At 40.4% G+C, this 22,322-nt stretch overlaps 1 protein-coding gene across 4 annotated transcripts in view; it reads right to left on the reverse strand.

Moving 5' to 3' along the window:
* Positions 1 to 22,322, reverse strand: part of iars1 (isoleucyl-tRNA synthetase 1) — a 212,938-nt gene that overhangs the window by 40,449 nt on the left and 150,167 nt on the right. For all 4 annotated transcript variants that reach the window (XM_078209748.1, XM_078209749.1, XM_078209750.1 and 1 more), the window contains exons 26-27: positions 3,874 to 4,048; positions 2,621 to 2,733 (exon numbers count right to left, since the gene is read on the reverse strand). In XM_078209748.1, coding sequence (XP_078065874.1) covers positions 2,621 to 2,733; positions 3,874 to 4,048 — 288 coding nt within the window. The remainder of the gene's footprint in view (positions 1 to 2,620; positions 2,734 to 3,873; positions 4,049 to 22,322) is intronic.

Raw genomic sequence — 22,322 nt, forward strand, 5'->3', positions numbered from 1 at the left:
GATTTGCATTTACATTGCACCTTCATGATAAAACTACAAGTCTGAGGGCACATCACAGAGGCATAATCAAGAAAAATGGAAGATGTTCTGAAGAAAGAAACTGCAGTTTATAAACATGTTTCATGAGCTCAAGATGTCAATTAAGTACTTTTAAATTGTAATCACTGTTGCAATGTAGTAAATGCAGCAACCAATTTGCATACAAGGTTCCATAAAATTGGACTCACTGTTTTAAACTTATCTTGGTTGACGGATAGATATTTAGCAGTAGAAGGCTTCGAGCTTGGTCAAAGAAGTTGGTTTTAAGGAGAGTCTTCCCTTCTTAAAAGGGCATGAGAGAGGTGGGCAGACAATGGGCCTTTTAAAGGAAGAAATAGAATGTGCGGGGCCTAAATGACTAATGACACAAATGCCAATGGTGGGCAGAGGGAGAGAGGCACAAGGAGAGGAAATGAAGGTGAGAAAATGGACAAAAAACATTAACACAAGTCACACTTCAGCTGGGATTTTCCCCGCTCCTGACCACATCAGGCGGGTTCTCGTGAAATTACAGTGAGAATCGCAAGGTCGCATTTTACGTCAACGTAAATGTGAGATGTCCCCGTCAGTGTCCAGGCGAGTTTCCCAATGTTCACTGATGGGAATATCATTTGAATATATCACACAAAATTCCCCTCCAAACCTGTCAGGCAATCCATCCACGTCCACATGACAGCAGAACCACGTGAATTACTCTTCTCCCAAGCCGTGCATCTAGCCAGCACACCTCCCAGAGGAGCTCACGCGAGTTCAGCGGTCTGGGGGGAGGCAGTGCACCCTGGCAGTGCTCGCCCAGGCAATACTGGTGGTCAGCGCCCGGGGGCTCTCAGGGTGAACCCCTTTGCTCTCTTTGCCCGGGGACCCTTTGAAAATGGTGCCCCGATTCACAGCTGACTAACTTGCTGGCGGGGCAGGCGAATCAGAGGCCGTCCCACCAGCGATATGCTTTCGGACCTGCTGTTTGAAGACTTTTTTCTAAAGCCCTGGACTATATGTCAGAGAAAGTAAGCGGCTTCAATGCCGCTTTTCCTGCACAAAGGCAGTCTTTGCCGATTTCTGATAAAGTCTCGCCCTTTCAGGACACCTCCACAAACTAACTGTAGAAAAAAGTAGATTTCCAGTCGCGATGGTAATAAGCAAAATACATCAGAGCCAATCAAAATAAAAACACAAAATGCTGGAATACTCAGCAGGTTGGGCAGCAGATGTGCAGAGAGAAGCAGAGTTAATGTTTCAGGTCAATGACCTTGCATCAGAAGGACAGCAGAGACGGGCCCAAGACATACCCCAGCTGGTGAGTTTAACCATGTGATTGAATTGCATATTAACATCTAAAAGTGTAAAGGAGCAGAATTGAAATGGCTGTGGTGACAAAAACTGTTGGGATATTCCTGGTTACCAGCTATTTTCACACATTAATTATCTGCACAAAAATACAATTTACTAAAATGTACTGGACATGATCAGGCACGTCAACATAGTGGTTATGTTACTGGACTAATAATTACGAGGCTTGGAGACACCAGTTCAAATCTCACTACAGCAGCTGAGAAATTTAAATTCAATTAATTAAATTAATCATATAATTGGACTGCATGATAACACATAAAAAAGGTAAGGGAGCAGAATTAAAACAACTAATGTGACAAAACTGCTCAAAATTCTGGATAACCAGCGACATTTTCACTCATTAATTATGCAAAATACAATTTCTTTAAAAATAGGGTTGGCACTGATAATTAAATTAATCCAGAATAAAAAGTTGGCATCAATAATGGTAAGAAGTTTAACAACACCAGGTTAAAGTCCAACAGGTTTATTTGGTAGCAAAAGCCACACAAGCTTTCGGAGCTGCAAGCCCCTTCTTCAGGTGAGTGGGAATTCTGTTCACAAACAGAGCATATAAAGACACAAACTCAATTTACATGAATAATGGTTGGAATGCGAATACTTACAACTAATCAAGTCTTTAAGAAACAAAACAATGTGAGTGGAGAGAGCATCAAGATAGGCTAAAAAGATGTGTATTGTCTCCAGACAAGACAGCCAGTGAAACTCTGTGGGGGTTACAAATAGTGTGCCATGAATCCAATATCCCGGTTGAGGCCGTCCTCGTGTGTGCGGAACTTGGCTATCAGTTTCTGCTCAGCGACTCTGCGCCGTCGTGTGTCGCGAAGGCCGCCTTGGAGAATGCTTACCCGAATATCAGAGGCCGAATGCCCGTGGGAAAAGGGAAAGAAATCTGCTTTCTTACCTGGTGAGACATATATGCAACTCCAGAGCCACAGCAGTGAGAATGACTCTGAAATGGCCTAACAAGTTGTCTCAAGGACAATTAAGGAATAACAAACAAATAAGTTAGGGATGCACTAGTTATTCTGCACATGAGCATTCATTTCAAAAACAAGTGGAATACTAAGCCGAGCAAAACAATTTTCTATGTTGCTTTTTAACACTTCTACATTAATACGATGTCACTAATAATGTCGTAATTTTATTGTCAGACTAACTAATAACTGCAAATATTTTCCTTCTGCAACTGTACGTTATTCCCCTGTGCATTTAATTAAAGAACACTTACTTGAGCATCAGAATGGGCTTCATACTGAGCACTTATTCCTGTACTTGGGTCGAATGTATACAGAAGTCGCAAGTCTTCCTCATGGAGTTCATGTCCTTCGACAATTATAGTGCCTGTTGATAGAATGTTGAGTATGTAGAGTCTCACCAATATCTCAACCGATTCGTGACAGGAGTTAAGCTTATTTCAAGCAAATATTTCAAGTCTTGATTACTTTCTCCATGTACTGGTCTCCACAAGGAAACAATTAGTATGACCAGCTTCCTTTTGCCTACACCAGAAAATGATGCTTTTGGGAACAACTGACTTAGCTGCTGAGGCTTTACTTTGTGAAAAATACCACTGCAGGAAGTTTTTTTGGTGGGAGAAACATCCAACTAAACAAAAGTCCAATGTCAAATGAAATGGAATAAATAGAGACATGTGCAATGTCTAATCAATATTTATTTAATAAAGTTTGCTAACATAAATGTGGAATTAACAAAACACTGATTGTGCAGATCTATGGATCTTTTTAAGATTTTTAAACTAAAAAATAGAGGCAATACAAATTTTCCTAATTACAACTGAGGCAAAAAATAATAATTTTATTTGGATGAGGCCCTCGTATCTTCCAGCGTGCAGCACTCCCCAAAGGTAATAGCTGGTGGTCTAAAACATTTCTTTTCCATTGCTGGCATGAGAATTTAAGATTTTTTTCCCTCAACCTTATAACAGTGACCTCAATTCATAAATATTCCATTGGTTCTAAAACAGTTTTTGATGCTGTGAGGCTGTGGTGGTGCTATATTAATGCAAGTTATTTATTTACAAAAATACAAAACCTCACATTGCAACTTCCCTTCCAGCTGATTCAAACCTTTGCTAAATTGAAAAAAAGTAGGGATAAACGCTTACATATTCCTCCTTAGATCAAGTGAAGTAAGTGGTGCTGCACTGCCAGTTCAAGAATAATTGCAGTTGTAAGCAATTGTAAAGATGTTTATTACGACCAGATATTATAGAAAACAGGTGGTCCTTTTGTTGATGATTATATTGCAGAAAGTGAAAGGCCAGAGTCTGGAAACAATGTTGGAACTTTCTATTGCTCCAAGATGCTAGGATTTATTTATACTTCCCATTTCATTACCTGATTGCAATTTGACACAAAGATAACATTCAGCCTTGCGCCTCAAGTCCAATTATGCTGTGAACATTTTGAACAAGAAATGACTGTTCTTTCCACTGCAAATAAGTAGTTTCTGAATACGCACCTGTCTTTTGGAACTCCTCCAACTGTACATTCTGGAGCCCCTTGATAGCAGTTGTAACAGATTTGAATGCTCCCTTCAGGCGTTTTCCGAGCACCATGCGATCTGGTTCTGCCCTTAGCAGAATGCCATACTTGCCTTTGTCTGTGGATAATGTCAGCTGACGGACATTTAGTTCCTATTGGGAATTGAACAAAAAAACAAATAAAAACTTAGTGCATAATTAAAGACATCTTCAGTTGTCAGGAACATCAGAGCAGAGGCATTTTTAGTGCCCACTTTTTTTTTCGGGGGGGATTCATATTTCAATTTGCATTCTCTCACATTTACCATTTCCTCTTGATTTATACATACATCTATTTTGACCGAGCATGTTCAATATTAACCTGTTGTCAACTGTTCCCACATCTGTGAAGAATCCTATTTTGCATTCTGGATTAGTACATTATGTGGCCACCTACTGATGTTGGAACTCAAAATGAATTTAAGACCCCAGTGAGTCTGTAATTCATCACCTGACCATCAATCTATTATCCTATAAATATATAATGTATTGTTTTCACTACAGTTCAATGTATAACCATTAAGTCACAAACAGATGACACAATGGGGATATCAGTGAGCACACTGTCAGAGAGAATGATTACCGTTGCTATTTTCTGATTCAAAGAGACAAGAATATTTTTCTTGCTCCCCTCCCCTCTTTCAACCAGGAGACAGCAGTGCCAAAGGGAGAAAATAAATCTGTGCAACCATAAAATCAAAGCATTCAAAAGGCATGAGTAATATTGAAGTGTTTATTCTACACAACAGACCAATAAGGCATTTTAGTTACAATTGAATTAACTCCTGAAGTGAAACCTGCAGGAATTCATTAAATTGCAGCTTAAAGACACAAACAATTACACACCAGAAATGTGCAGTTAATTTTTGAAACTCATGCAAACTTTTACATAGCCTGGCATAAGTGAAGCACTATTTCCACCAGAGAAGAGTTTGCTTAGATCATGGTAATCCAATAGTCCTTTCCAAAGTATAGAAAATTTGCAGTTCATTTAGCTCAGGTATTAGGCACTTAGTTTACATTAATTAATTACTAATCTTTGAAGCAACTATCTCATCTCACTGTTACTTAATGCAAAAGACAATTATTCCTGGCCAGAAAATTCATATACAGAGTCAGTTGAGATCTCTATGCAAGTGTGTTGGTGAACAATACCCCTTGTTTACAAATATACACTAAGCACTTGCACCCAGTTAACATTTGCTACTGTAAATATCTCCATTCTTGGGAAAAGTGCAGTTTTTTCACACATTTTCTGATGTCAAATGCTAAGGACAACATTGGAACATCCAGCTCCATAAGCACTTCAAACCTGCTGAGTGAAACTTCGAGCGCGATGCTCATGAAAAAATCTTTTCCAATTACTGTTGGTTTTAATTAGCCTGCAATCCGTCACAGAAAGAAAATTGACCAGAGTGCAAAGGCAGTGAGACACATTTAAATAAAGCATGCTTACCAGATATAGAAACTAAAATAGAGGGAAGGCAGAGGTGGACACATGTATGCTTTACAGGGTAGCTAAGGAAAGGGTAGATCCACTCAAGGACAGTGGAAGGAATTTGTATGTGGAGCCAGATGAGGTGGGTGAGGTCCTTAATGAGTACTTTGCATCAGTATTCACAAAGGAGAAGAATGTGGTTGATGGTGAATGTAGAAAGGAGGATGTTGACATTCTAGGATGTATTGAGATAAAAAAGGCAGGAAGTATTGCAGATTTTGAAAAACATTAAGGTGGACAAGACCCCAGGGCCAGATAGGGTCTAGCCCAGAATACTGAGAGAGGCAAGGGAAGAAATTGCTGAGGCCTTGGCCAAAATCTTTGTATCGTCTTTAGCTGTGGTCGAGGTACCAGAGGATTGGAGAATAGCTAACATTGCTGTTCTGTTTAAGAAGGGCAGAAGAGACAATCCTGGAAATTACAGGCCCGTGAGCCTTACATCAGTGGTGGGGAAATTATTGGAGAAGATTCCTAGGGACAGATTCCTAGGGACAGATTCCTACTCACATCTGGAAGAGAATAGTAATAATATTAGTGATAGGCAGCATGGTTTTGTGACGAGGAGGTAGTGTCTCACAAACTTGATTGAGCTCTTTGAGGAAGTGACAAAAAAAATTGACCAGGGCAGGGCCGTGGATGTTGTATCCATGGACATTAGTAAAGCCTTTGATAAGGTTCCGCATGGCAGGTTGATACAGAGGGTGACGTCATATGGGATCCAAGGTGAGCTGGTAAGATGGATACAAAACTGGCTTGGGCAGAGAAAGCAGGAGAAGGATACTTTTCTAATTGGAGGTCTGTGACAAGCGGTGTTCCACAAGGATCAGTGCTGGGGCATCTTTATATATATAATATATATGATTTGGAGGAAAATGTAGGTGGTCTGATTAGTAAATTTGCAGATGATACAAAAATTGGAGGAGTTGCAGATAGTGAGGAGGATTGTCAGAAGATACAGCAAGATATAAATTGGCTGGAGACCTGGGCTGAAAGATGGCAGATGGAATTTAACCCAGACAATTGTGAGGTGATGCAATTTGGAAAGACTAATGCAGAAGGAAAGTTTCTCAGGAATATTTCTCAGGGCTCTACCATTTAGTATACAGTAAATGGTAGAGCCCTGAGAAATATTAGCATACTAGGGATCAGGGATCTAGGCATGCACATCCAGTTCCCTGAAGGTGGCAACTCAGGTGGACAAGGTAGTCAAGAAGGCGTATCGCATGCTGGCCTTCATCGATCGGGACATTGAGTATAGGAATTGGAAAAATCATGTTGCAGACTTTGGTGAGGCCGCATTTGGAGTATCGTGTACTATTCTGGGCGCCACACTACTGGAAGGATGTTGATACATTGGAAAGGGTGCAGAAGAGATTTACCAGGATGTTGCCTGGTTTGGAGGATATGGACTAAGGTTGAACAAACTTGGGTTGTTTTCATTGGAGCATTGGAAAATGAGGGGGAACCTGATAGAGGTTTATAAGAATATGACAGGCTTAGATTGAGTGGTTGTCGGAGCCTTTTTTCCAGGGTCAAAGAGTCAATTACTTGGGGGCATAGGTTGAAAGTGGGAGGGGGAAAGTTTAAAAGAGATGTAACAGGCAAGTTTTTCACACTGAGGGTGGTGAATGCCTGGAACGCGCTGCCATTGGTGGTGGTGGAAACAGATTTTGTAACAATGGCCAAGAGCCATCTGGATAGATACATGAATAGGCAGGGAATGGAGGGATATGGACCACGTAGAGGCAAGAAAATATTAGATTAGAGAGGCATCTATGTTGGCACAGACTTGGTGGGCCGAAGGGCCTGTTCCTGTGCTGTACTGTTCTTTGAAGCTCAACTGGTCAACTGGGATTTAGTAGCTCAACTGGGCCAGTTCCAATTTCCATTTAAAAACTGGAGCCATTGATAACAGATTTTTTTCCTGGGATAGCATTTCCCAATTCTGAAGGAAGGTATTTGTTCTGAAATACCTACCTTTCTCTTGCACAGAGACTGCTGACTTACTAAATGTTCCAGCATTTTTTGCTTATACACTGTAACCTCTCCGATTTGGAAATCTGAAATCCAGAAACATCAGTTGTCTGGAAAATTTTGCAGCAGGCGCACATAACTGGCAGGCTCAGCACTTGCAGCGCTGCAACAATTTGTGAAATACTGAACAAGCTGGTCTTTGATTGTACTAACGGTCCTGTTTCTATTGAAGATCAGCTTTGTATCCTGGTGATACACTGAGATATAGTGGGAGGGTCAGGAAGATTAAGAAACTGTAAGGAGCATGGATGAATATAGGTACTCGTGTAGGTCATCATTATGTTTTAAGTATTTGGCTATAATTTTCACTTTGTTCACCCACAGAGCCTCCACCCAGTTTGCTCATGCCACCAAGCTTGGGGATACCACAGCGCTCACCCAGCATCTCATCCCTTTGGAGTGTGAGAATGGCAGTGCTATGTCCCTCCCATCCTCTTGCCAGCCTGCACTAGGGAAAGTTACTCCCTCAGCTGCGATATGGATAGGAACCCAGGAAGGAGGACATAACATGCATTGCCTGCATACAGGCTTTCACAACTCCTTTAAAGCAGGGGGCGCCCCAGCATGAAGGGAAGGTAAGGCCTGCAAATGACTTCTCCTGACCCCTCTCCCCAAAATGGTGATTCTGGGACACCCCCCCCACCCCCCACGTTGAACCTATATGTATTCCGAGTCTTCTTCAGTGCTCCCTGAGCAGTGCACACCCTGGAGGATGCCGGCTGACTGGGCGCTCACCTCCGATATCCCCCATGGAGGTTCCCCCAGATATCCCCCATGCCAGGTTCAGCCAGTGCATGTTTAATATCCAGTGTGGGGGATGTCCCAGAGAGCATGCTTGCTAATGACATTAAAATGTATCAAAATGAGCTTTCTGTGGTTTCCGAGGCGTGTTACACACAACTCCACTGGTGAGAGACCGGTAAAATCGGAATCCTGCTGGCGTAAGTCACGCTCTCTGGATTATGAACACGCACCGCCATTACCGCAGATAGAGAGTACGGGCTTAATATCGCCTCCAAAGTGTTTGCTCAATGCCTCTGCCTTTCCTCGTGATAATTTCTCCTGCTTCTATAGGACCAACATTTACTATGGCTACTCCCTTTTTATATACTTGTAAAAACTCTTACAATCTGTTTTTATGTTCCTGGCTTGTTTACTCATTCTATTACTGCACTTTTTAAATCAACCTTTTTGTGGTCCTTTGTTGGTTTCTAAAACACTCCCAATCCTCAGACTTGCTTCTGTTCTTTGCAATATCATGAGCCTCTTTTAATCTAATATTATCCTCAACTTCCTGAGTGAGCCACGGTTGGGTTTTTCTTGCTTAGGATTTTGTTTTTCAATAAAATGTACTTTTCTTGACCTTTTTGGATTGTTTCTTTAGATATTCCCCACTCTTTACTTAATGCCATACCTTCTGGTCTATTTACCCAATCAATCTTAGCCAGTTCTCTGCTCATAACTATGCAATTAGCTTTGTTTAAGTTTAAGATTTAACACAATAATAACATGGAAAAAACCAGACGGCTTTTACTGGTTAGCCAGATAAGTTTTTTTTAAAAAATAACTTGAAGTAGTTCTAAAACAGATGCAGTGCATTGTTAAAATGCCATAAAATGACCATTCCTGCACACAGCAAAGCCACATCACTTCAGTATCAATAAATTGGCCTGCGACCTGAACAGAGAAGGCAATGTCTACTTTGTGCAGAAAATATGCTTATTTTTGGTATCCAAACAAAAATGGTTAAGAGAATGTTATAACGGAAATTGACTTAATTGTTCAGCATTACATTTACAGAAAAAACAATCACTTAACAACGCCAGACAATTAATCTGAACAGGTTACTTAATTTATATGCAAGTAATCAACTTATCCTGCCTTGGACCCTGGCCAAGGCTAGTTGACCAAATCGAACTGACCTAATAAGTACAGCCAAGGCTGGGTCACTTCTCACACTGTCAAAACGTTACAGGGTTTTGTTAGGTGCAAAATAAAACCATGCTCTAAATCATGTTTGCACACCAATGTCAGACATATTCTATACCTCTTGCTGCAAGTAACACGCCAACTCTGAGAAAAGCCTATTTTCTGAAAAATGTAGATCGTTCTGAACTCCTTTATGGTTCCCAGGAGCTTGTTTAGGAATCCTTAGACTAATTTAACCTAATGAAGATAATTTTAATCCAATCCTCTGGGCAATTTATATCCTGCCCAGTTTTACTCTCTATTGAAGTAAATGCAGAATCAAATTGAATGGGGTACAAAATATGTCTCCCACTATAATCTGCTATTTCTTGTTGGGCTGGTGAGGTTAAAATTACCCTCATTTCTCTCAGTGGATGCTCTTAGCACCATTCTCAGCCTTAATCATCACCATTTACATTCCCTTTGTCTTTTTGTCTGTGCCATTCCTATCAATTTCAGCACCACCCACCACAGTATAAATCTTGTCCGATTTTCCTGATCTTCAGCTCTGATGAAAGGTCATCCTGACTCGAAACACTGGCTCTATTCTCTCTCCACAGATGCTGTCAGACCTGCTGAGACTTTCCAGCATTTTCTGCTTTTGTTTCAGATTCCAGCATCCGCAGTATTTTGCTCTTATTTAAGGAATTTTTTCGCATCAGCCTGCACCAGGTTCAAACCCAGCTGGCAAGATAACACTCTTTCCCATCCTCCCTTCTTGCTGAAGGTTTATTGGATTGACTGGAACAGATGAAGCGTTTATAAACAGTGACAGGAAAAAAATTCAGAAACACATACTTAATGGTAATGCAATGATAAATTTGGGCAACAGAGAAAACAAAAGGACACAAGAAAGAATGTGCATTTATAAAGCACATATCAGATATAAAGCATCAATCAGAAGGCCCAAAAATGTTTCACTGCCGACTGATTATTTTTGAAGTCACTGTTGCTTAGTCAGGAAACATGCACAGCCTGATCCCACAAACAATGAAATTGAAAAAAATCTGATTTGAAGGTTAAAGTTAATGCATTAGTCACAAATAAGGCTTACATTAACACTGCAATGAAGTTACTGTGAAATTCCCCTAGTCGCCACAATTCACACCTGTTCGGGTCAATGCACCTAACCAGGATGTCTTTCAGACTGTGGGAGGAAACCGGAGCACCCGGAGGAAACCCACACACACAGGGAGAATATGCAGACTCTGCACAGACAGTGACCCAAGCCAGGAATCAAACCAGGGTCCTTGGCGCTGTGAGGCAGCAGTGCTAACCACTGTGCCATCGTGCCGTCCCTCATAGAAGGTCTTCAATGAGGGATAAACGTTGGCCAAAGCAAATGAACCCGGTGTTCTTTTTTGAATACTGCCATGGGATCTTTTACGGGTACTTAACTAAGCAAATAAGCAACATATTTTTTGAAAGATGGCTTCTCCAACAATGCAGCACTCTGATATTCAAGATATTGCGTAAAAGCCCTGTTTGCAGGCTTCCAATCATGATCATACAGTTGAAAAAGAGTGCCCCAAATGAGCTAAATTAACAGTTATTTAGCAGTAAAGATGAGAATATAATTGCTATTGAACTACATTTTATTCATGGCATCGTCCTACAAAAAGTTACAGTTTTTGAGATGTTACCCGTTGAAAACGCATCTGATGTTTTTCATCAGATATTGGGTGTGGCTCAGTGATAGCAATCCGAATCGGAGGTAAGTGTGCTAAGAGCTGAAGTACTACTCCTGAAATTTCAGTATACAGTCTGCATTGACACTGTGGCACACAAAGGGCACGATCTTTCCAGTCTGCTGCGCCGGTCGATTGGCATAGCGGGCTGTGAAGATAGCGCGTGAGGCTGAAAATCTGGTTTGTCCTTTTTTGACACCAAACGCCATCCTCCCAGCTCTGTTTGGTCAGCGGGATCGGCTTCAATTAGCATGTCATTAACGGGGCCGGCGTGGCCGTTTCCGGCCTCCTGGAATCTTCCCCTTGCTTGGCAAGAGAACGAGAATCCTCATGGTTCCCACCAATGGGGACCAGATGTAATGGCCAAGTTGAGGTGATCGGAGGCCATTGAAGCCCGGAGGTGGTCAGGGGCACAGCTGGGCTGTGCCCATCAGGCATTGCCAGCCTGGCGGTGCCCACTGGGCACCGCCGCGTACACAGTGCACTGGAAGATCAGGGCGCCTGCGCAATGGTGACCCTAGAGCTCAGCAGCCAGCTTCCTGGTGAGAATAGGGTCCGTCCACTTCCCCTGCTGGCAAAAATCACATCTGGGCTTTTTCCCCCACCCTAAGTACTGTACGATTGCGACTGGTAGCTTGTCCAAAATAATTGGCGCGATTCTCTCCCATTTTCACACTTGTTTGGCACAGAATTGTTTTGGTAAGATCACCTCCTTAGAATTTTTTTGGGAAGATTGTGCCCAAAGTGTGGACGCAATGTTTCTAATGGCATAATTCAAAAAGATGCAGAGGATTTAGCATGGTTTGCTGGCTCAGGTTTATCCATAAGCCAATATTATTAAAAACAGATTATTTGGTAGTTTATTTCGCTGTTGCGTGTGGGATCTTGCAATACACAATTTGGTTCCTGTATTTTCCTGTCATACCACAATAATCACATAAACATTGACTGTGAAGATTTGTGGGGTGTTCTGAGGAGCGAAGAGGCACTATATCAATGCAATTTGAGTTTTTTTTCTCTCAGTAAAAAACACCAGGCTGTCTGCTATAAATCAACATTATAATGTTACTTAGTGCTCATAAAAGGCAGATGCATCACTTTTCAGACATCAGATTGTTTGAAAGGTGGCCTTAAGATGCTACAAGAGATAACCAGCTCTTGGGCACTCAAGTAGATTTCAAAAGGTGTCATTATTAATGCCTCAATAAATGTTCGAGTATTTTTACCCAGCACATTTCCAAAAATACTGCACCATTTACAATGAATCCAGATGACAGTAAATACTTTGAACCCTCTGAAAAAGTCAAAACAAATCTAAAGAATGTAAGGGCCAGATAATATGAATAGCTGTCCATTTCAAAAAGGCTGGTACCAACAATGACCAGGAGTCTGGTTTGACACTTAGTCAGCATTGCTTTACATCGAAATCACTGACCCATTACAAATCTAAGCGCTGTTTCTTGGTTGCTTTCAAATAATACAGCAATCTGATCTCATCCAAAGTATCACTGAAGCTGCTGATAAGCATCAAGCCCACCAAATATACCAAATAATTAATTGAATTACCAACTGAAGCAAGTCATTAAACATGCAATAATTCGTGTAGATTTACAGGATAATCAAAATAACTAGAAATGGGGAGGCGATTCAGCCTATGTATCCCCAATCCAATCCCATATGTTTTCTCTTCCGTTTACACTGGTTGATTAAGTATTAGGTACACTTAAACTCGCACTGGGGGTGGGGTGGTGAACGAATAGCTCAGATATTGAATAACACTGTACCATAGTTTTCAGAAGAGGCAGACTGAGACAGTGGAACCGCCAGAAAATGGGTATAGAAGTGGAGATTCTCAAAAGAAAAGCAGTATTGAAGAACATACCAAATGAGTAGATAAATCAATTAGATTAGGATCCACCATTGGTGTTCACATTCATGGAACCAAGGGAGATTGGAGAACAGACAATGCATGTTTTTGCTACAACTTTCTAAAATTTTGTGGTAGGGAAACTGTACATGAAGACCGGAGGAGGCAATAAATATCACTCCACTTTTAAAAAAGACACCAGGGTGACCCAGAACATTATGGATCAGGTAAACTTACTTCAATGTCGGTAAATAATTAGAAACTATAATATTGGATGAAATTATGTCAATGTCAAATTCTTTGAAGAAATAATTGACAATAGATAAGCAAAATGTCTTAGATTTGATTTACATGGATTTTCATATGGAATTTGATAAGGTGCCACAGGAAGTTTCAGCATATATAATGGCACGTGTAATGAAAGGGCCTTAAAAGACTATAAATAGAGGGGATTGTCAGAGGATACAACAGGCTTTTCTGGAGGAAAATGTGGAGGGGGGGGGGGGGGGGGTTCTGATTAGTAAGTTTACGGATGGCACAAAGATTGGCGGAGTTGCTGATAATGCCGGGGATTGTCAGAGGGTACAACAGGATATAGATAGATTGGAGACTTGAGCACAGAAATGGCTGAAGGAGTTTAATCTAAAATGTGAGGTGATACATTTTGGAGGATCAAATTTAGGTGTGAATTATACTGTAAATGACAGAACCATTAGGAACATTAACATACAGAGGAATCGGGGCATAGAGGTCCACAGTTCTCTAAAAGTGGCAACACAGGTGGCCAAGGTGATTAAGAAGGCATATGGCACGCTTGTCTTCATCAGCTGAGGCATTGAGTACAAGAAATGGCAAATCATGTTACAGCTATATAAAAACTTGGTTCGGCTGCATTTAGAGTATTACATGCACTTCTGGTCACCACGCTACGAGAATGACGTGGAAGCTTTGGAGAGAGTGCAAAGAAGGTTCACCAGGATGTTGCTTCAAAGACGTTGGCTGATATCAAGGGCATTGGCTATGAGGTGAGGTTGAATTAAGCTGGAATTGTTTTCACTGGAAAGACAGAGGCTGAGGAGAGACCTAGTAAAGGTCTACAAAATTATGAAAGGCATAGACAAAGTGGATAGTCAGAGGCTTTTTCCCAGGGTGGAAGTATCAATTACAAGGGGGCCCAGGTTCAAAATGAGAGGGGGAAAGTTTAAGGGAGATGTGCAGGAGAAGTTTTTCATGCAGAGTGGTGGGTGTCTGGAACGCGCTGCCAGAGGAGGTGGAAGGAGGCACATTAGCAACATTTAAGAGGCATCTCGGTGGGTACATGAATAGGGAGGTAATAGGGGGGGGGGGGGATATGGACCGAGTAAGGGCAGGTGGTTTTTTTCAGTTTAGTTAGGGCATCATGATCGACACGGGTTTGGAGAGCTGAAGGGCCTGTTCCTGTGCTGTACTTTTCTTTGTTCTTATTTGTATTGTTTAACTCTTGCAAGAACTTGGTTGCAGTTGGAAAAGTGTGGGCAGTTTTGACATCCCATTATTGGGATGTTGTGGAAGCAATGGAAAAGGTGCAGCCTTAATTCAGTAGGATAAGACTCATGAACTGAAATTCCAGACATAAGAAACATAAATTAGTTCCCTTGTAGAACGAAAAACTTTAATTAATGGCCAGATCATTATATTCAAGTATATGAAGAAAATTAATGTTGCAGATTTTGAATAATTCTTTAAGCTTTATTTTTTCTCTTTTATGACTGTCCCTAAATTCCATGTGTATATAAAAATCTTTATTTCACTTCCTCGGAGACAGCTGCATCGCTTGGATCTCGCCTGGCCCAAATTGGAAGGTTGGGTGATAGAGGCTCAGAAGAAATTTGGTCAAGGTAAGTGGCTAGAGAGTAGCAATCCAATACTGATTGCACTCCGAGGTGGTTATGAAGGTTTTGGTCGAAGGAACAGAATATTGTCCTAACAGCAGGATAACATCCTATTATTCTTTGAATATTGCTGCAATATGTTTTAACATCCACCTGAACGTACAAGTTTAATGTTTCATGCAGTCACCTCCAGCAGTGCAGCTTCTGTTCCCCACCACCCAGTGCTAAAGTGTCTGCTGAAGAATTGGGACTTGAACCTCATGTAATGCAAGTGCAGTGCATTTGAGTCATGTTTTACATTATGAGCTAATGTAGGCAAATGATTTATTTATCTGCTTTAATCTTCAGCTAGACATCCCTATTCTATCCAAAGCTAGTTACAGACAACTAATCAGACGTTTGCTATATGGAAAATATATATTGATCTTTACCGTCACTTGGCAGTATATAACTTGAGTACTGCTGATAAAAAAGAAAAGTTTTTGAAGCTTTTCATCTTGCACTCATCAGGACAGATCCGCAAGAATACCAAATCTCAAAGGAAACAACACGAAAAGACGATGCTGATTAGTTGGCAACTGAACCCTCACTGGTAGAGGTGTTGCCATGGAGAATGTCCAGGGAACCGTTAACTACCAAGCTGTTGGTCAACTTCAAACCAGGCAGGTTGGCTCTGATTGGTCGAGGCATTGCTATGGGGAATGAACCAGGGACTGACTGTCTCCCAAGGTTTTGTTCATCTGAAAAAGTGCAATGCACGTACATATTCTTTCTACCTGCACAGAATAGGGCCCTCCTGCATTTGAATATATGCAGCTTCTAGCACAGTAAATGAGCCACATTGAGAGTCTGACTGATAATCTTAAATTGGTTGTTAATGTAATTCTTAGCATAGTCAGGATTGTTTAGTAAGTCCAATCGTGTAATCACATTTAATGTTGGACACTATATCTTGAGCTTTGCAAGCACTGGTTGGGTACAGTCAGTACTTTGTTGCAAACAGCCGAAGGGATGTGCTGTTTTATACAATCCACCAGCTGTTAGAACGTACGGCCTACATACCTGGCATCACAATGGCACTGAAATTCATATACCACAATATTAATTTGTGCATTATTAAGACATCCTTTTGGTTTGATGGCAGCATCCTATTAGACCTTGGAGTAACTGATATACCAGAGTCAATATGTTTCACAGTACTTAAATGAGGTCGCTTAAATCATCATTATTTTTACACAGAATCTCACAATTTATATAGACATCATTTTGAATGCCAATCATTACTTGGGCATTGCAAACAAAAGAAAACCAATGTGGACATTTTAAGCAGAAGTCTTGTTAGCACCAATATTGTTATGTAAAGAACAGTAAACAAATAATCAAATTCTTTGAACTCATCAGTTAAGTTAGACAGTAGCTCACTAACACACCCGAAGACAGGGAAATGTACTTCACAGCTATAGCACATTATTGAAATACATAATGAAATGTTAGAGTGAGGATGTCTAAAAGACTGGAGCTTTGCTTTTAAAAGCGGAGTCCCTTCCTCCCCCTACCAATTCATCATCAGGACAGCAGAGCCTTCACAGAAACCAACCTCTGCTCAGCTGCAAAGTCTCATGAGGAGAGTGAATAGAATTGTTTCCTCATCTCTCTACTGATCTGAGTAATCTATCAACAAGGACAACTGTCACTGGGTATTGAGACCATTTTGCTCTAACTGCCCAACCTTCTCAAACATGCAGCTCCCCTTGGGACTTTTAGAAATGGGTTAATATTGATTTTTAAAAAATATTAATTTATGGCTTTTGTCTGCTAAGTGAGTATCTGTTGATAGATTGGAAATGTCTATTTCAGATTTGTTTCCGGTGAAATCAAATACAAGAACAGAGACATGTAGCTGATAATTGCTCAGCAGAGACAAAAACAGATTTTCTTTGCTGGATTTTTACATCAAGTGCCATAGAAGTGCAGCTGTGAAATAGTTGACAGGTTAATGGTGACTTCCATTGGAGAAATTGTAGCCAGGATGGCCAACTCCTCAACGAACATTTATCAGGAACATGGTGATGGGTATTTAAAATATTGGGCCTCTGTAAATATGATGTGGAGACCACAGGGTCACAGTGGTTCTCAACAACAGAAGCTTGTGTGGCTTTTGCTACCAAATAAACCTGTTGGACTTTAACCTGGTGTTGTTAAACTTCTTACTCTGTAAATATATCAGTCAAATCATTTGATTGACAACTCAGACAAGATAAAGCCTTAATAAAGTGCATGGGAGGCCAGGTTAAAACTGAAATTCATTAAGTGAATAATGGGATGAAGTAATTATTTGATATATGAATCCACAGTAGAGAAAACATATAGATTTTTCAGAATTCAGCAAGGCTTGATGAGTCATTCATTAATCCTTCAAGTTCAAGAACTGCAGTGTGTGAATTCCCCATTGACTTGTGAAGTCCCGGTGTCATTATTATTAACAGTAATCATTGTATGCTTAATTCCTTTGAAAGTCAACAACATGCCTTTGAATTTCATTGATTTATAAGAACAAACATCCATTCCCCATTACCTTCTTTCTGTTTTTTTTATACTTTTCCAATTCAATCAAATCAAATCCAATTCAGAGTCTCAACAAGTTGAGACATTTCCGATCCAGGCTGACAAGACAGGGCAAGCGACCATTCACCCTTTCCTGGGCCTGATCTACATGAGCCAAGCTGATTGGAGGAGGGGGAGGTTTCCTCCTCCAAGGCTTGATCTCATTTGCATCTTAGCCAAAAGGCCGAGATGCCGCTTTTAAAAATTGCTTCATATGAAACATATGAAGCTTAAATACAACCCAATGACCTCAACCAAGTGAAGCATCCTCTCCATACTACACTTGATCTTAGCCAAAAGGCATTACCTCCTTTCTGTTTGTGATGGTAACAGGTGCTCTTGGTTTGAATCTAAAATGAAGGCATTTTCTTAAACCAGAATAGTTTAGATTCACCACTTTTAACTACTGCATTATGGAAGTTCATTTAGGTCTAGATACATTTCACAAGTTCAAAGAGTGCAAATTTTCTAATTGCTATCCTTGTATGTGAAGTGTAATAATGAATTCCACCACCAAGTTGTACTGTTAGAATTCTATGTCAGTCATAAGACAGGCAACAGATTTAGTTGATTTTGCATTATGGAATATTGGTAACCAGTCTAAAACATATCTCTTCAACAGGTTACCTGTTGTGCCACAATGAATCCTCAATTATTTTATATCTAAATCTGAGAATTAATAAGTAGTATTTGGAAGACATCAGATTTGTTTTGATTGGTTAAGTTATGTCTTCCTGTGATTTAAGTTAAACTACCAGGTTTTTCGTCGGCATCATATTAGTAACAGTAGCCTGCTGTATTTTTTTATTTCCTTTGCAGTAGATAATATCTGGAGGCCTAGAAAATACCCAGGAACAAATAACTCTCCTGTGCAGGGCACTCTAAATTATTCTGCCATACACTTGGGAATTCCAGACCTATTGCTTAATTAATCTTTTGAGGATTACATTTAAACTTGCTAGCCCATGCATAAAGTGTTTAATTTGAAAGTGTTATATTATTTAAAAGAAGATTATGATCTGGATCCAGAAGTTTCACATTTTATAGATACAGTAGGCAGAGTGTTAAGATTTTAGCTACATAATAGAATATTTTAAGGCAACTTCCTGTGAATAAATTGGGAAATCTTGATATTTCATTCTTTTGATACAGAAATACGAACAACAATTTCATTTAAAGCAATCATTTATCAGGTGAAAGTTTAAGATTTATCTTCTTGGCCAGTCAGCTAGGGCTAAGTTAAATCAATATCGTTTTGCGAGTTTCCAGAGATCCTATCCAATATTAGTTTAACAAGATACTAATCTGTTTTATAAGTACACATGCTTGAAACTTGCCATATTTTTCCTCATCACTCCAATATGTGCTTGGCATATCCTCACATGATGGAAACAAAATGTTCATAGACAAAAGTTACTACTGTACTAAAATATTTATAAATTGCTGTACTGGATTACTTGCATGTGACAAGAATTAAAAGCTGATGTGTGACCGCTTTGGAATCAATCAAATGACTAACTGAATTTTGCATTAGTTATCATGAATCATGATTGATATTATGGTGTATGGATCAAACTTAAGAAGAAATTGCTCAAGCACATTCTTCATTTCCTGCCCTTGGATCAATGTAGCAAATTACACGTGTAAACAAAAAAAATCTAGATCTTTGAATCTATCTGTTCAGAAATGCATAGTTCTGGATGAAAGTACAAACACTTGAGACAAATGAATGAAGATAGAACTTCTGGCAAGAAAATATTGGTGAGATCCAAGAAACACCCTAACTGGGTGTAAAGGACAGATAGGATGGACAATAAAAGCTGCCTCTGCCTAGTGCCAATTTTCTACCATCCTTTCTGTGTAGAAGTATTTCCTGAAAGATCTGGCTCTAATCTTTAGACCACGTCCCCTAGTCCTATACTTCCCAACCAGTGGAAGTAGTTGCTATCTGCCCTATCTGTTTCCCTTAATATCGTGAGAACTTGATCAAATTAGGTGGTTCACCATTGTTTGTCTAATCACTCCATGGAGTCCAGGTACTCTTCTGGTAAATTTACACCGCAGTCCTTCAACGGTTATTGTATCCTTTCTAAGATGTGGTGGGTATAATTGGTCAGAGTATTCCAATTATGGTTTAAGGAGGGCTTTGTACAGTTGAATAATGACTTATATCTCTGCATTCTACCCTTTTAGATATAAATGTCAGGAAACTGTCGTAGTCTTTTTGATTATGTTTGGCATCAGTTCATGATATTTTAATGATCTGTGTACTTTAACACCCAAATCCCCAGCCCACACTGTTCTTTATGCTGAAAAAGGAGAGAAACGTATCTTTGGATCACTGAAAATAATCAGCTTAAACTGCTAAAAAAGAAAAACAAAAGCAGAAGCAGTAGTATGGAAATCCTGAATGTCAGTGACAGTAGAAGCTCATGGAGAACGTCAGGTGGAATCTTCTGGAGACAACCAGGGTCTCATCGCCACCTCTTTTCAGGAATGATGTGGAGATGCCGGCGTTAGATTGGGGTAGGCATAGTAAGAAGTCTCAGAACACCACAGTGCTGTTAGGGAGAGAGTTATAGGATTTTGACCCAATGACATTGAAGGAATGGCTTGGAGGGGAACTTCTAGTTGGTGGTGTTCCCATGTATCTGCTGCTTTTGTCCTTCTAGATGGTAGTAGTTGTGGGTTTGGAATATGCCGTCTACGGAGCCTTCCTGCAGTGCACCTTGTAGATGGTACATACTGCTGCTACTGTGCGGAAGGAATGGATGTTTATGGAAGGGGTAGCAATCAAGCAGGCCGCTTTGTCCTGGATGGTGTTGACCTTCTTGAGTGTTGTTGGAGCTGCAAACATCCAGGCAGGTGGAGATTATTCTATCACACTTCTGATGTGTCTTGTAGATGGTGGATGGGCTTGGGGAGTCAGGAGGTGAGTTACTCATCACAGGATTCCGAGCCTCTGCGCTGCTCTTGTAGCCATAGTATTTATATGGCTAGTCCAGTTCAGTTTCTGATCAATGGTAACCCTCCAGGATTTTAATAGTGAGGGATTCAGTGATGGTAATGCCATTCAATGTCAATGGGCTGTATTGTCGGCAGTTCCACCGAGCTGGTAGTGGCTGTTGCCAGTACCACACCCAGCTAAGGCCTAGGATTGCTGCTGGATCCCAGGCCTGAGGCTAATAATGGCTCCCAGGCCTGAGGCTAATGATGGCAGGATGAGGGTCACGGACTTAGATAAGCAGCAATATCTCCAACTAGCTACAGGAAGAGAGTTTTTGACAGCTTTTGACAATTTTATGTCCAATCTCTTCTAAATTGCCAATCTGACAATAGACAGCTCTGTCACCAAAGAAGCCCATGGCAAAATTGAACTGACATGCCAGCACTATTAAAATTAACAGCATAAACAGTGGGTTAACACCAACAGCAGCAGGATAAAGCCCTTAAACGGGCATTAATTGCCCTTTATTAATTTTAAGTGGGACTTCGAGCTAAGGACTTAAGCAGGGTGGAAGTGGGATCTCCACCCACCATCCTCCTATCTGATTAAGTGCCCCTCACCAAACTCAGCAAGGAAGGAAGGCATTAGATTCCACCCATCATCTCTCCCTCCTTTATATTAGATGTGACACTCACAACTAGCTCAACACCTGTGCCTTTTGGACATGCAGCCAATGAAGAGGCACATCTGACTCTGACTGGTACCTCATGATTCTAAATGGGAGAATCCATCAAATTAGAATTGGGTTAAAACCATTGCCAGAACAAGAACAACTGTTTCAAACAAAGATTTTAATTACTTTTCAGCCAGTGGGCAGAATATTCAACAGTTTACCCAAAGTTTTGAAAATCAGGATTTACAAGCTCCAATGCAAGGATGTTGGGTTAATAGGAACTAATTATCAAGGCAGACATAATTGGTCTAGACTGAAGTAAGGAAAATATTAGAGTAAAACAATATCTATGATGAGGAGCAAGTGAAGGTTCAATCAAAAACACATCACAAAACAAAACTTTCAACCAGAATACTACAAATAATACTATTAGTGTTGTCTTCCTGATGCACTATTTGAGAAAAAAATCTCTCTGATGTAAATACTTATGAGGCCTGACAGTAAGAGGACAAAAAGAATTATGGACGTAGGCCTGGATAAGATGCTGTGCCGGAGATTCAGTGTAGACTCGATGGGCCAAATGGCCTCCTTCTGCATTGTAGGGATTCTATGATATTCAAGCTCATGAAGAATCAAACTTCAAACTATGGTTCTGTAACCACTGCTTGGAGTATGTCAACATATCATGAACTTGGACATGTGGCAACATTTCCTGTAGCTGCAGGAAAAACACAGCTTTTGACAATTCCAAGTCCAATCTCTTCTAAATTTCCAGTCTGACAATAATAGAGAACTCAAACTGTCACCAAATAAGAGAAGCCGATGGTGAAACCGAACTGACAGTTAGAATCCAGAACTGAGCCAGTATAAATTCTGATCTTATCTGCACTCCAAACCAAATTAATGCAGTTTTATTTCTTCCACTAACACTTCAAAACATTTTTACAATAGACAGCAAAGTGCTTTTTGGCATCCGTAACTACAAGCAGTTCTCTCTACAATATTAAGAGTAAAACAGCACATTAAAACATCTCATTGCTGGCTTTATTACTCACAGACAGCACTTAGACTGATGAACAGCAGGGAGAAAATTGCTGTATTCACAACATACTAGCTTGGAGGAGCAAAATTACATTTCAGAATCCAAAAAGGTTGTTAAAATTCCAATAGACTCCTAACAAATTCATATTAGACCCAATATTTATCAAAACGCCGTGTCTACCTCACAAGAAATATCT

The sequence above is a fragment of the Mustelus asterias genome, chromosome 3, assembly GCF_964213995.1.
Source record: "Mustelus asterias chromosome 3, sMusAst1.hap1.1, whole genome shotgun sequence".
Taxonomy (NCBI): domain Eukaryota; kingdom Metazoa; phylum Chordata; class Chondrichthyes; order Carcharhiniformes; family Triakidae; genus Mustelus; species Mustelus asterias.